Below are 15552 nucleotides of genomic sequence, written 5' to 3' on the forward strand. Positions count from 1 at the left end.
GATGGGGATTCCAAGCTTAAGCTTTGGAAGGCTTGGGCGAAGTGGTTTCATGCCAATGACTTACCTGGTAGGAAAGCTGATTGCCCCTACTTTCGGGCTGCAGTTAAATTGACTCAACAGCTTGGGGAACTACCTATCCCAAAAGGAAGAGATATAGATGGACCACTGTTAGATATGAACTATAATGACTTGGAAGCTCATATGGAATCTTTTAAGGAAGATTGGAGTCGTTATGGGGTTACAATTATGTGCGATTCATGGACAGGCCCTACAATGATGTGTATTATCAATTTCATGATTTTTTGCAATGGTCGCATGTTCTTTCATAAATCTGTGAATGCAACCGGAGAAGTTCAAAATGCAGAATTTATTTATGAGAAGATTAGAGATGTAGTGGTTGATGAAGTTGGGGCTAAGTTCGTCGTTCAGATTGTGACGGATAATGGTTCAAATTATAAAAAAGCATGCAAGCAGCTCACTACTGAACATCCACACATTACTTGGCAGCCATGTGCTGCTCATACTATTAATTTGATGTTGAAGGATATAGGAAGATTTGACGATGTTGCATATGTAGTGGATAGCGCAAAGCGCATATGTAGGTTCTTCTACAACCATAATAGACTTCATTCTATGATGAGGGAGAAGATTGGTGGAGAGCTGATTCGGTGGAATGCCACTAGGTTTGGCACAGTATTTTTGTGGTTGCAGAGTTTTTGGGATAGGCAGGACAAGTTGAAGTCATGGATGGTCTCTGCTGAGTGGAAAAACAGTGAATGGAGAAATGAGCAAGACCATGGCTTTGCATATGATTGCCTGACAAATAGGGTTTGGTGGGATAAGATGGAATCGGTGCTTAATGCTGTTGGACCCATCTTCTTTGTTCTTCGCTTTGCTGACCGGCAAAAGAATGCTACTCTATCCGGCTTACTTCCAAAGATGATACAGGCATATAATGATATATGTGCTAAGTTGAGAAAAGGTGAACAGGGAAAAAGAGATCTCCTTAACAAAACAGCCGAAGTAATCAGTAAGAGAACACGATATCTTCTTAACGAGACACTTGTGCTTGCAGGTAACAACTGGACAGATAGTTTGTTCAATTCATTTGTATTTTTTCATGTCTCTAATATTGTTGTCTTATTTTTTTCCTTTGTAGCTGCTGCACTTGACCCTGGAGAGCTATACAGATCAGACCATGCAAAAAAATCATGTTGTCAATTGGCTGTAACTTTGGCAATAAAGAAACTGGCTACTTCAACTTCAGAGGCTGCTGCTGCAATTGACCAATATTCTTGTTTTATTGAAAAGAAGGGTCTATTTGGAGATCCAGAAGCTCGTTGGTCAGCACTTCATGGCAAAAGCAGTCCAGGTACACTTCTATGCCTAGTTACTAGTTGAAACAAGCATATCTATGCCTAGTTACTCCTTGTGTCCTTAGTTGAAACCAGAAAATCTTGTGCTACTGTTCTTGGATCATTTTGGCAAGTTACTAGTGCAGAGAATCTTAGTGAAATAATCCAATGTGCTCTTTGCTGGATCATTTATTGCAAGTTACTAGTGCAGCAAGTTACAATGTATAGAAACTTACTTTATGTGCTGTTGTTGCATATTATTATTTTTTTAATTAATTGCAGTTGAGTGGTGGGGTTCATATGGAGGGCAATGCCCTGCTTTGCAAAAGATTGCAAGACGCATTGTCTCACAATGCGTATCATCTAGTGGATGTGAAAGAAATTGGAGCACCTTTGCTCTTGTTCACACAAAATTAAGAAATAAATTAGGCTTTGACAAGCTGCACAAGTTGGTGAAAGTGCATTATAACTTGAAGCTACAGATCCAACAATTCGAAGCTGACTTTCAAAGCCTTCAAGAAAAAGATGTTGATCCATGTGCTATGATGATGGATGTTGCCCTTTATGATGAACAAAACCCAATCATGGATTGGCTAAATAATTCAATGAGCGATTCCACACCAATTCTCGATGAATATGATGATGATGATCTTGATTGGAACACACCTAGCAGCTTTGTCATTGAAAGTCTGGAAATGGACATAGAAGAGGTGGCTGCATTCAAGAGGAAGCTTTGCTTGGGAAAAAATGGCAGAAAAAAGAAACAGAGAAAGCAATGGGATGAAGAAGAAGAAGTTATAGAGGACTATGCATCTGATTCTTCTCATGAACAAGGCAGCCCAATTTACGCTGAGTCAGGTGATAGTAGTTCCAATGAAGGTGATGGTGAGTTTCAGTTCAATTTTCTAGTTTAGATTTCCTATTAACATCATGTAAATTTTATTCTTTGGAATAATATTTTTTCTTGCAAAGGTGATAATGATGGTGGTGAAGGAAGTGGTGGTACTAGAGCTCATGTAGGTGTATCAGATGGTTTTAGCTCAGGTGACTAAACTACAATTGCATACTTTTGCAAGTAGGCTTTCTAGAATTGTATTGGTTGGTGACAAAAATAAATACATGTGATCACATTGTAGGTACTAATCATGGGGAATCAGCTCCTCTACGGCCAAGATCAACTAGGATAAAGAAGCCAACTCTCAAGAGCATCAATGAACTATAAAAGGTTTGATGAACCTTTCCTTTGCTAACTTTATAACCATTGCTTTAGTGTGATTTCATTTCATGAATAGAGTTTAAACATTTCCTATGTAATTATTTGTAGGGCTGTACAACTCCGAGGAAAAGATGTGGCATGCTTTATTGGTTCAGGATTTTGTGTGGTTGTGTTGTAGCTTAAATGCACTCCAAACTTTTGTAACATGCTAATATTTGAGGCAGCTAGTAGCCTAGTACTTTGCTATCCAATGGACTGTAATATGGCCTATATGACTGTAATATGTGTCACTTAGTTACATTCTATGCTAAACCTTTCATATATGCTCCTTTATTGCAATATTCTTTTGGTGTTATATGCAATCAGTGATAACTAATGGATTAGAGGCAGTTTCAAGTGAAATTCTGCCAAAATTTTTAAAAAATTTGAATTTGATCCGATATATCCTGATTATCCTCTCTATCCTGTTTATCTGTAACCTCCGATAATTTTATTTTTCCGGTAATGAAAACCCTGACCGGAAGCATAGGATTACCGGCGGGGGCCTGCATGCGCGGAGCGAACCAGGCTTTCCTGGTGCGGAAACCAATCACGCCCCAAGATGGTCTTCGAAACCCGCTTCTCAAATGGGCTATCGCCAAACTGAACTGGGCCTCCAGAGAAGGCCCGTCTCTGTGCGCAGCTGTCTGCACAACGCCTCCTTGTCCGGTCCTCCTCTCTGGCTTCCTTCCTGTCGCTGTCCGGCGCGGCGCCGCCGCCGGCCGTGGCGAGCCCCCTCTGTCCGTCAGGGCGCGACTATCCTTCGAAGATTGTCGAGACTCCGCAAATCAGGTTGGTAGCTTCGCTGAACTCGTGGCCGGTTGTTTGTTACGCAGTTCAATCGGATGTGTTCTTTATAAAAAAAAGGATATGTGAATGGTCTGTTATCGATTTAGGGATCCAGTTCGACTGCAGGTCTGCAAATTTCTGTTCCCCATATCGCATCCAATCAGTGTCAACTGGACCGTATGCCTAAACCATATGTAATTATTAGACCCAAACCAAATAGATGTGCATGCCATCCCCTAGCCCTGTCAACTGAGCATTTCTTTGCCCCGTTTCTCATTAGATTCATGTGGAATTGGGTTCGATGTCATGTTCAATTCATGGCACCTTTGCTCAGCATTTCAGTAAACTGTTTGTTTCAAATTATTTTTTTTGGCATAATCTTACAGTACTACTGAGTTATTGTAGCCTAATCAGTTGACAATGATAAAGCATTTATTACATTGTGCGATTCAGTACAATAGTACATAAAGTTCGGGTTCTTACATGGGAATCGAGATTACAGTACGAAAGACAAGTTTAAGGGTTCATTGGACAATTGCAAATCTAGACGTATTATAGCTGAGTAGCTGATATTGCAGTTTCACTAACAATGCCAATAACCAATGACTTATCTGGGATTACTGAGCATGTGGGCATGTGGCCTAGTTACAAGCAGATAAGACATACATCAATGCAACTGCAAATGGAACCCAAATGCCACTTCTAGATGTGGAGCTCTGCAACATAATGCATTTTATGCTGCATTCCGTCCATAGCCCACTGAGCCCTGAAGTCCTGGTGCAAATTCAAGAGACATAGCTTCCTCAGAGAGTGAAGGGATTCGATGCCTTGGGGGACCTTATCGAGTTTTGGAAGTGTCACAACATATAAACCTTCAATCTGTGTGAGGGCGCCATCTCTGATCGTCAGTTGGTTAACATCAGGCATGCGCTTCAAGATAAGCATCTTCAACTTTGGGAAGGACCCTTCAGCAAGAACCAATGTGCCTGCACTGCTGACCCTGTTAAGGCTAAGATAAGTTAGGTTTGGCACGTATGGAGAAAGCAACTGCAACGGGTCTTCCTGAAGTCGACACCAGCTAATAGCTAGATACTTCAGATTTCTGCCATGGTCAAGAAATATCGGGCAGTCTAGTGTATTATCTGCCCAACACCCTCTGATTATCAATCTGTAGAGTTTTTCAGATTCTGGCTTGAGAGCTTGCAAGCAAAGTTCCTCGTTCTCATCCCTCGCAGAGAGAAGCAAGCTAGAAAGAAGTGGCATCGTGGACAGTGTAGCAAAAAGATTTGCACAGTCCGCAGCTCTTATGTTGTCAATCCACACGCTCCGTAGTTGCTTAAGTTGCATCAGCTGCTCAGCCAAGTCCTTGTTAGCTTCCACGGTCTCAAGAGTCTGCAGTTCTTCCAAATTGGATAACTGTTTTGGTGCTTGCATTCCAATGAAATAGCGAAACTCTGACTGCTCCTCATCTTCATATCGGTCAGCCAGAAGGTGCCGCAGCTTCTTGAGTCTAACAATGCCTCGAGGTAGCTTCACTATTTTTGTTTGCTTGATGTCCAGGGTGAGGAGGTTTGAGAGCTTCCCAGCAGACTCTGGGAGTGACTTGACCCTGGTGCGCCGCAGACCAATGTACCGCAGATTAAACAAATTTCCTATGGACGGTGGCACTTCGGTTATTTCAGAATCTTGCAGCTCAAGAACAGTAAGATAGTTGGATTCAGAAAAAATTGGGGATAACAACTGAGGAGAGGATGCAATTATTCCAAGAGCCACGAGGGTTCAAAGGCGCGAGAATTTCACTTTTACTGCAGCTTTGTCTTTCCATCCACATGATGACAGGCGACGGACATGTTTGTCCATGTTAGAAATGCTTGAAAAGTCATTTGCAGTACCAAACTTCTCATCTTTGAATATTGAATGTGCCAGGTCACGCACGAGGTCATGCATCTTGCAGGTACTAACCCTGCCTAGCTCATCGTTCTCCACAACTTCCAGCATATTTCTTTGAATCAATTCCCTGAGATATCCATCAGCCACCTCCTCTGCTGTGCTTTGTTCTTTTGGCACTGCAAAACCTTCTGCAGCCCACAGCCGCACCATGCTTTCGCGTGACAATAAGTGATCCTCTGGAAACAGACCACAATACAAGAAGCAATTCCTAAGATCTCCAGGTGTGTCATGATAGCTCAGATTTAGAATTGCACGAACATGATCATTATTTGCCAGCTCACCACGAAGTTGTTTGTAAGTCTCATTCCAAACATAATCTGTTGTTGGCAGTGAAGACAACATGCCACCTATGGTTACTATTGCAAGTGGGAGGCCTTGACACCTATCCACTATATTCTTAGCCAGCCTTTCAAGGTCCTGAGGACACTTGCATTCCATGCGGTTATAGAAAGCCTTTCTGCAGAAGAGGTTAAATGCATCATTGCGTTCCAATGGCTTGAGTTTGAGTTGATGTCTTGGTTGAGCAAGAGTAGACACATGTTCCTGTCTTGTTGTGATAATAATGCTACTTGATTGAAGGTTCTGGAATACATCCGCTATGTGATTGTATGCTTCTCGATTCCAGACATCATCTAATACAACCAAACATTTTCCAGCTGATAGTCCTTTTATTTTTGTTTTCAACTCATGGGCATCCATATTTGTTAGCTCTGACTGTTCTTGGTACTCAATCTTCCTAAGCATTTTCCTCAGCAATTCAACCACATCATAGGTCTTGGTCACGACAATCCAAGCATGGGCGGTGAAGTTAATCTTCTCCCGCTCATACACATTTGCGACCAGAGTGGTTTTTCCCAATCCACCCATACCAGATACCGTGATCACTGTGCTACCTTGCTTATCGGAGTATAGCCATTCAGTCAACTGTCTCCTGTTGTCTTCAATCCCCACAAGATCATCTTGTGGAACTTCCTGGAAACAGCCTTGTGGCATTTTTCTTTCAATACCAGCAAGTGGGTTGGAAATAAGCTGTGGCAGCTGCAACCACCGATCTCGCCACTTCACAACATTTTCAATTTTTGTCTCTATCTGGATAATCTCCTCCGCAATTTCACTGAAAACTGTGACATAATAAGCTTTCGAGAAGAACTTCATCAATGCATTTCTTCCTCCAATTTAAGGGCATGATACGAATATTTGTCCATTACATCCTCAACTCGGTGGGCCAACTCCCGCACCTTGCCAATCCAATCCTTAACAAGCTCATTTGTAAGACTTGGTGTACTAATCTGTTTTATGACATTACTCATCGCCTTAAATTCATTCCTTATTTCCTCGACTTTCTCTGGTAATTCCTTCAGATTCTTAACTTTCTCAGATAACCTGGCAATGACGGTCTTCGTGGTTTCCTCCGCTAAGGTGGAGCCAATCTTTGAAACAGTATGGAGTAAGGCCTCCGCCATTTCTGCTGAACAGCATAAACGTACATCATGTTATATAGTATAGTGAAAAAATTGAAAAGGATTAGCAGAAACCCAACACATAGTTGCGCGATCCGAATGCCTTGTTATAATTATCAGTAAGAAAAATAAAACCAGATGGAAGGACAAGAATGCGGATAAAGAACGATATTAATTCAATTTTCTTGGGTTGATAATATCTGTAGGTTCCATGTTACATTCCTTTCTAAGATTTGACATGTAAGTCGAGAATTGGAAACAAAAACACAAAACTGATTATGTGACCATAGTCCACAGACTCTACACGGACTAAATAAAGCCATGGATTCTGCACTGCAAACATCTATATTCAGTTTGATTCAACCCTGATTTCTAGCTTCTGCCATAATTCAATATTTATAATTAGGTGTACAAACATCACGCATTAGTAGAGAAGTATAATGCCGCTAATTAAAGCATTTCATTGAGCTTAAGTATGGATGCAAAATGTCATGTGTAACTCATAGAATGAATAAACCAGTCCATGAGAAGTGAACTATCCCTTGTAAACTATCTTCTGCTCTGTTTAATTGATTCATCAACATATTATGCCTCTTAATGTCCTTTGAAGGTAAGAAATTATCATGATCAGAATTCTCTGTCTGCTTCATTGCTTTGGTTGTTAGGCCTACTGCTCAGTTTGTTTAAATTCAAGACAGAGAACTTTTGCCGCTCTGTTATGTGGGGATGCCAATACGTGCGACGCAAGAAGAAGAGCCCGGAGCCCGGACCAGTTCAGGTTGATGGCGCCGAAGTGGTTGATTAGAAATGTTGGTTTTGTTAGGCTTGTGAGTTTAGTTAGAGGTTGGTTGGAGGAAGGCAATTAGTTAAGATTTGGTTTGTTTAAATGATTGGATAATTAGCAGATTGGTTGATCTTGAACGTGGGCAAAAGCCATCAGCCTATAAATATAAAGGCTGTGTAATTGGAACATCAAGCAATATATCAATCTATTCCCTCCTTTCTATCCTCTGTCTAGCATGAGAGCAGGCGAGGCAACGACCTCGTCCCCCGATCGTCCCTGGTGGCCGGGTTAACCCCTGGTCATCACACGATCATTGGTTGAAGCATTAGCCGTTACATATATATTCTTTTGGAGGCCATCCCACAATGCTAAGTTGATGCTTTTGCTTTCAACTATTTCCATCTTGGCATCTTTGCATCTGAATATCTTTCTTGTTCCATGCTCTTTGTTAGGTGAAGGTAAGTGTGGAACTGGATATGCTTTATGTAACACTTCTGTAGATTATGACATTATGAGGTTCAGGTGTTCTGAATCTTCATGTTCAAAATCCTGCTCAAGTTACTATGTTGATCGATGATACTGTCGGTACATACAGATAGGGGTACCTCCTGCTAGGGTGTCCAGGCCCTGAGACTTCTCATAATCCACGCTCCCCCTCGCCTCTGGGCCACGTGGCATACGGCCTCCGGGCCTGACAGCTGGGACCACGGTCTCCGGACCCTCCCCGAGCTCCGTGAGGTCCGGGGCCTCTGCACACCCACGTGGGCGGGAGAGCTCTCGGGTAACCCCTGCGGACCCGGCCTCCCCTGGGAGGTCCGGGGCCGCCACGTGTGATGGCCAGACCATCACAGGCCAGCCCGCTCCGGCCGGCCACGGGGGCCCCGGACCCCTCTTTCCCCCGGGAAGGGGTCCGGTGCCGCCATGTGCTGCCCGGCGGGAGGAGCGGGGCTGACCCCGCCGCGTGCCTGCGGCCGGAGGCCCCTTACGGGTCGCCTCTCCACCTACCAGCATTTAATGCGGTAACTGAGTTGGGCGCGCCAAGGTCAAAAGGTGCGGCCTGCCACTGACACACGGGGCAGGTAAGCTGACACCACGGTAAGCCCGCCTGATCTGAAGGCAGCGCGTCGTATCACCGCGCACAGTGCGCGGACTGTGTACAGTCCCGTCACGGTGCTGCGCGCGTGATGATGGTCTGTAATAGGCGTGCTAAGGCTTGCGCTGTAACAGTGCGCATGGCACGAGCCAGCGCTGGCTCGCCCCATGACTGGAGGTTCCATCCCAACAGTGACAGCACGGCTTCACTGTTGGGCAACGCTGACACCGAACACTGTACAAGACAAGGCTGTACACGGCCGTATCCCGACTGTGGATGCGCACATCAACTTCCCGATCGAGAGGACTACGGAGAGGAGCTCGAGGAGATGACCTCCATATCTCTCGTAGAACAAGCTCCTGTTGGCCGGACCCACATGTCGGGGTCCCGCTCAGTGTAAGCACTCCCCTTGGACTATAAAAGGGAGAATGCACTCGTTAGAACACAGGATCAAAAACACTCACACTAGACGTTCCAAGTTCCAGGTTGCACACGCACAAGCTTATGCTGCTTTCCATTCAGGCTCACGCAGCCAATACAACACCAAAGTGGACGTAGGGTATTACGCTACGGCGGCCCGAACCACTCTAAATCTGCGTGTCCTTCCTGCGTTCATCTGTTCACTGATCGAGCGTTCCTAAGTCCCCTCCAAACCCATCCTTAACTAGGATTAGGCGGGTGCTTTCTGCCACCCGGCTGGAGAATTCCTCCGACAGATACATACCTCATAATGTCATAATCTACCTCATAATGTTCAAAATCCTGCTCAAGTTACTATGTTGATCGATGATACATACCTCACTAGTAGCTAGCTAGTAGTGATGGGCTGATGGCAGCTCCATACATACCTGCTCAAGTTACTATGTTGATCGATGATACCAAGTGGTAGGTGGCATCTCCGGTTAATGGACACTCGAGTCTCCTAGTTAGTCCTAATAAAGTCAATTCCCTTTGCCAGCTCGGAGAAAGCGGCCTCCCTAAGGCATCTCCTTGACTACTCTTGTCATCCCAAGGCAAGAAACGGAGACCGGCGTTCAGAGGGAAGGGTGTAGCCTCCCTTCGCCCGCCTCAACTGTTGCCTCGCTCTCGCCGGAGGAGGAGTCGATCGCTCGCGCCGGCCGCCGGAGCTCCGCCATGGCCGAAGATGGCCCTGCCGGTATGTCGCTCAACCTCCGCCACCTCTGCTTTTCTATCCATTGGAACAAGCGTGCCCAAAGTAAGGAAAGCAGCCATCCACTGTGCTCGATCTCTTCTGCGAATTCACTCTCTTCTTTTTCTTCCCCCTTCTTCTCTCGGTTGAAGGCTACTACGTCGGCCGTCCGATTAACTACGACGACCAGAAATCTCAGCCGCCGCCGCCGACGTCCCAGGCCGCCGCCGAGCAGGTCAACGCGCAAGTTCCTGGTGCGTGCATCACAGATCCGAGCCTCTTGCCCGGATTCCCCGTTCCATTTCTTTTCCTCTCGACCTGCTTGAACCTTGTTCCGTTTGGCAAGGGCAGGCTACTACGCCGGCCGTGTGGCCGGCAAGAAAGCCGCCGCCGGCGACCAGAGCTCCGCTGCTGCAGATCAGACGAGCAAACAATCGGGCTTCCGTGCCAGCTGGTAAAATACTACTACACACTACTCAATAACTGATTTCGAAATCAGCGGTGTTCAGACTTCAGGGCTTAAATCCACACGCTGCTGCCTGGGTGCCAGCTTGATTTCATTGCTGACGGTTGTCTTTTTGTCACTCATCTCTAGTTTCGGATGCTTCTCCGGCGGTCACACTGCAAAATAAATTCAGTCGAGAAGGATGGGTCAGGAGTCAAGATGATGGATGGCACATCATTGTTTGGGAGGATCGAGATTTTTTTTTCAAGATTTTTTTTCCAGCAGTGGCATTGTCAATTTGTACAATCGTATGCGGATGCAGATCAATGAATTTAATTATTCCGTATACCTTGATGTCAATTTGTACAAGCGTATGCAGATGCAGAATCAAATATTTTACCTTTTGGGAAGAACACTGCATGAAATGTTATATGTACCATCTAGACTGTAAATCTGCAACCTATTTTCTTGTGAAGCTTTCCCTTGCGCTCGAGCTCAATGTCCCTCAATCATTTTGGTTCAGTAGTCTTGCATTGCCAATCAGAACACAAAAGCTTTTTGTACTCACAGAAGGGACAAATCCTCTGTCTCAATAGTACTACCAATGAAGTATTTCATCATCCTCTTGCTTCGGTACCTGTATCCTTCCACTAAGGATGTGTTTGGTTGGGCAAACGGATGTCGTTCTGCACCAGCTCATGCTAAATCGTAGAGAGTCAACATGTTTGGTTCGCGTACTTGAACAGCTCGTCCAGAACCACTTGGTCTAGATGCTTCGAATATTCTTTGTTGATGCCGCACCAGCCCGTGCGGGAAAAAATACCGCACCACGCGGTCTAGGATAGCAATCTCAGCTTTGCTCGCCTCCTCGTGAGTTTTCTCACCGCAGCAGCCCGTGCTCGTTCCTCTCTCCCTCTCTCTGCTGGGAGCTCTTCTCCGCCAGATCTTCGCCGGCGACGGTGAAGCAGCTGCGTCCCCTCCCCTCGTCTCCCTCCCCTCCTCTCCCTACCTATGGGTTCTGAACCACCAGATCCGCCATGGCTACCCCAGATTCGTATTTATGGTGGCTCGCCCCTTGTATGTGTTTTGAACCGCCAGATCCGCCATGGATCTGCCTATCCCCATTCCCAAATCGGTGCTTTGAGTCATCCCAACCTCCTGCTCCATCTGCGCTCTCCCCAAATCCCCATTGAACCGGCGCCCTCCCCAATCTTTCTCTTTCTTTATTAGCGCAGGTGAAGCAACACCTTGGTAGCGCATGGTCATGCATGCACCTTGGTCAGCAGCCATGCATGCATGCACCTTGGTCGGCAGCCATGCATGTTGCCGTGCATGCATGCAGAGGGCGTGCTGGTCAGCAGCCTTGCTGCAACCAATGACCAAAGGATTTAAATACATATTTTGTTCTTTTCCAGATTTTCAGAGTGTGCTAACAATGAATCAATGTTTGTTTGATGCAGGGAATTTTGGATTGAAGTTGTTTCTGTTGAAGGTATGAAAAATATGAAGGACCTCACCCCTTGTACATGGGTTTTTTATTTTCTGCAAAGTTCTAGCATGAGCATTAATTTTAGTTCTGTTATGCTATTATATTTTGCAATATTCGATTCATGTGTGTACTGTCTTGGTGCTGTAGATGGATAGAAGGAAGCTAAATAAGAACAGAAAATTAATAAAGGTTATTTTAAGTGCTGCTGCGTATACTGCTACTTGTATGACAGTTTTGTTTGTGAGCTCGATGGTACTTAACAAGAAAAGAAAACGAATTACCTACGGGCCAATGGAGGAGAGAGATAAAACTAGGATTGACTACCTAAATTCGAAGATTTACAAGGATGACATAACATGCACAAAAATGCTACGGCTCAAGAGAGTACCTTTCTTTCGATTGTGTCAAGTATTACCTGAACGCTCATTGTTTCGTGACACCTTACATGTATGTGTCGAGGAACAAGTTGCAATGTTTTTGAACACAGTTGGACACAACTTGAAAAATAGACTAGTTGGTACTAATTTCACTAGGTCAGGTGAAACAGTTAGCCGGTATTTTGGATTAGTTCTTCATGCTATAGGTCAGCTAAGCAATGAGCTTATCCGTCCACCTTCATTGGAGACCCCTTCCAAAATCGTCGGAAACCCAAGATGGGATCCATATTTTAAGGTATATAGCTGAAACTGAGTTATAGGTGGTTAGAATTATTGCTTGTACTTGTTGATTCCATTTTGTACTATGTCATTATAGGATTGTATTGGTGCTATTGACGGAACACATATAAGGGCATCTGTTAGTAAGTCTATGGAAGCAGCCTTTCGTGGTAGGAAGTCATTTCCTACACAAAATGTGATGGCAGCGGTAGATTTCGACTTGAAATTTACATATTTGTTGGCTGGTTGGGAGGGGATAGCACATGATGCTGTGGTTTTAGCAGATGCACTAGAGCGTCCGAATGGCCTTCGAGTCCCTGAAGGTAACATATTTGTTCTAGAATTTTATGCCCATAACAGTACCGATTCATCTGAACCCATTTTGACTATATATTGGTAATATTCTAGGAAAATTCTATTTAGTTGATGCTGGATATGGAGCAAAATTTGGCTTCATGCCACCTTTTCGTGGTGTAAGGTATCATTTGAATGAGTGGGGGAACAATCCAGTTCAAAATGCAGAGGAATTATTCAATCTCCGGCACTCTTCTTTGCGAGTAACTGTAGAGCGTGCCTTTGGATCACTCAAAAGGAGGTTTAAAATTCTTGATGATGCAACCCCATTCTTTCCTTTTTCGGTTCAAGTTGATATTGTCATAGCTTGTGCCATTCTTCACAACTGGGCTCTTTCTCAAGGAACAGATCGCTTCATCTTACCGGAAACCAATTGGACTCCCAACCCTCGCAGGACAGCTAGGCAACTTGCAAATGACCATAGGGTCATGGTTGATAAGAGGCAAATGATTGCTGAAACAATGTGGGCAGATCGTCAAAACTACTATAGTCAATAGTAGTGTGGTATTTGTGTATCAATAAATAATTTATGTAATAGCAGAACTTGAGCGGTGTGTATTTCTAATGTTATGTACTACTTATTATTATAATGCTGTACTATTTTCTTGGACAATTTAATTACTATTTTCTTGGACAATTTAATTACTGTTTTGTTATGGTTCTTATGAGTCAAATGTGCTGGCAATTCTCTCATTTCTGGTGCTGTTTTTCATTGAAGTTTCTCATTACAGCTTATCATTTACTAGTTATTTTATTGCTGTACTATTTTTGCACAATTTAATTACTATTTTGTTATGGTTCTTATGACTCAAATGTGCTGCCTATTCACTCATTTTACTTGTTGCTGAATATTTGTAGTATATTTTAGTGTCAGTTTATCATTGCACTCTCAAATACTTGTAGGAGATGGATCTTGACCAGCAGGCCGACAACTTGGGTGCAAATGGTGGTGGTCTTGTATGGTCAAGTGCCATGTCAAGCTACATGCTCCAGCACTTAGCTCAGATTGTGTCCAGTGGCACCAAAACTTCGACAGGTTTCAAACAAGTTCATCTTAATGGTTGTGCAAGAGCTTTGAAGGAGAACATGGGTTATCATGTCACCGGCACTCAAGTTGGTAATCATTTGAGGAAGTGGAAAAAGACATATGGAAAGATTCAGAAGCTGAAAAATTTGAGTGGAGCACTTTGGGATGAAGAAACTTGCACTATAAGTCTTGAACGAGAACATTACCTTGCTCACATTCGGGTTAGTTTTCTTCTACAATTGCTGTTATATTTTCTGCTTTATAATTGCTCCTACATTCCTGAAACATGATAGCATATATGAATATGTGCTAGATTCATCGTGACGATGCTAAATATCTAAACTGTCCAATTGAGCACTACCATGAGATGGCAACTATTTTTGGCAATAGCTTGGCAACAGGTGCATATGCTAAGGGAGCTAGTGACCCTCTTGCCTCAGAGGTGACTGCAACAGCAAATGCACCACAAGAGGCTAAAGATGGTGCTGAAACAAATGAACAAGGAGGAGGTTCACCACTTGGGGCTGATGAGATGACATTTTCAGCTAACACAAATGGTGCAGGGAGCTCTGGTACTAAACCACCACCAGCAAAGAAGCATAAAATAGCTGCTGTTGAGGATTCAAATATTGCAATGGTCAGTATAATGAGTGAGGGTCTTGGGAACCTTGCAGCAGCCATAGAGAAGGTGGTGAAGGAAGATGATGGCATTCCTGCAGGGTTGTATGATGACATGATGAGTATTCCTGGATTTGATGAGGCGCATCTAGATCACTACTATGCTTATTTGTGCGAACATCCATCACTTGCAAGGTGCTTCTACAATATGCGTTTGTCATCAAAGATGGTGTGGGTTGCGAGGTACATCAAGGAGCACCTTTGAGGAGCACCTTTGCGGTCCTGATGAGTAGGTGCTAAAGTGTAGTGTATTTTGATAACCACCAAACTGTTAAAAATGGTGGCTAAAGACAAAGCACATGTGATGCTTGTAGTTGTTAGGTCTTCTTGGTGATTTTGGTATATATTTTGCTAACCCACTTGTTACAATGGTGGTTGATGGCATGTAAGCACGGGTGGACATGCAATGGTAATTGTTAGGATGATGTTGCTGTAGTATATTTTGCTAACCACAAACTTGCTATAATGGTGGTTGATGGCATGTAAGCACGGGTGGTGGTTGCTATTTATGGAACTTGGTATTCTGAAATTATATTTGCAACTATTTTATGGAACTTGAGATATAAACTTTGGTGCTGTATGTGTTATCTGATTTTATAAGTTGAATTATGTGTGATTACGTAGAAGTCAAGATTTGTAGAGGTACAGTTACCACCTATGGTATAAGGGTGACTATACCCAGAACCATTCATTCAACCAAACAAAATCTTGTACCATCCTGTACCATTCCATCCAATGAAGCAAACAAAAAACTGAATCATTTCATACGTGCTACCAAACAGACAATTTAAATCAAACCATCCAGGACCATTCGATCAACTTGAACAACACATACAGGATAGAATCTATTCATCCAACCAAACACTACCTTAGTCTGGGCATTCGGGCTACCCGAATTTTTCGGGTCGGGCTTTTCGGGCTTTTGGGGAATTCGGGTATTCGGAAATGCTACCCGAAATCGGGTTTTCAAAAGCTAAGCCCGAAATTTTGGGTACCCGAATATTTCGGGTTCGGGTTCGGGTAGCCCGATTTGGCTCGAAATTTGATATCAGGTTAGAAATCAGTGT

General features: G+C 43.8%; 3 protein-coding genes and 1 pseudogene across 5 annotated transcripts; 3 read left to right on the plus strand and 1 right to left on the minus strand.

Annotated features, from left to right (window-relative positions):
- The first annotated feature begins 747 nt into the window (after positions 1 to 747).
- LOC112903585 lies at positions 748 to 2407 on the plus strand. Its single transcript, XM_025972835.1, has 4 exons — positions 748 to 1075; positions 1160 to 1372; positions 1638 to 2240; positions 2328 to 2407. The coding sequence occupies exons 1-4, from the start codon at positions 748 to 750 to the stop codon at positions 2405 to 2407; spliced, it is 1224 nt and encodes a 407-aa protein (XP_025828620.1).
- Positions 2408 to 3217: 810 nt separating this feature from the next.
- On the plus strand, positions 3218 to 10748 carry LOC112902634. Of its 3 annotated transcripts, none has more exons than XR_003230621.1 (5): positions 3218 to 3402; positions 9645 to 9842; positions 9989 to 10090; positions 10188 to 10290; positions 10432 to 10748. XR_003230621.1 is itself a non-coding variant. In XM_025971744.1 (5 exons), exons 2-5 carry the CDS (start codon positions 9821 to 9823, stop codon positions 10466 to 10468), a joined length of 264 nt encoding a protein of 87 aa, XP_025827529.1. In that variant the 5' UTR covers positions 9490 to 9571; positions 9645 to 9820; the 3' UTR covers positions 10469 to 10748. The 3 variants fall into 3 exon arrangements, 2 of the variants coding, with proteins under 2 accessions (XP_025827529.1, XP_025827530.1); XM_025971744.1 differs by lacking the exon at positions 3218 to 3402 and adding an exon at positions 9490 to 9571; XM_025971745.1 differs by lacking the exon at positions 3218 to 3402 and having other exon boundaries at positions 9668 to 9842; positions 9989 to 10290.
- On the minus strand, positions 3814 to 7032 carry LOC112902633 (annotated as a pseudogene).
- Positions 10749 to 12007: 1259 nt separating the features above from the next.
- Positions 12008 to 14690, plus strand: LOC112903586. Its single transcript, XM_025972836.1, has 5 exons — positions 12008 to 12442; positions 12524 to 12749; positions 12835 to 13205; positions 13687 to 14028; positions 14121 to 14690. Exons 1-5 carry the CDS (start codon positions 12020 to 12022, stop codon positions 14688 to 14690), a joined length of 1932 nt encoding a protein of 643 aa, XP_025828621.1. The 5' UTR covers positions 12008 to 12019.
- The last annotated feature ends 862 nt before the right edge of the window (positions 14691 to 15552 follow it).

This window comes from Panicum hallii, chromosome 8, assembly GCF_002211085.1.
Source record: "Panicum hallii strain FIL2 chromosome 8, PHallii_v3.1, whole genome shotgun sequence".
NCBI lineage: Eukaryota > Viridiplantae > Streptophyta > Magnoliopsida > Poales > Poaceae > Panicum > Panicum hallii.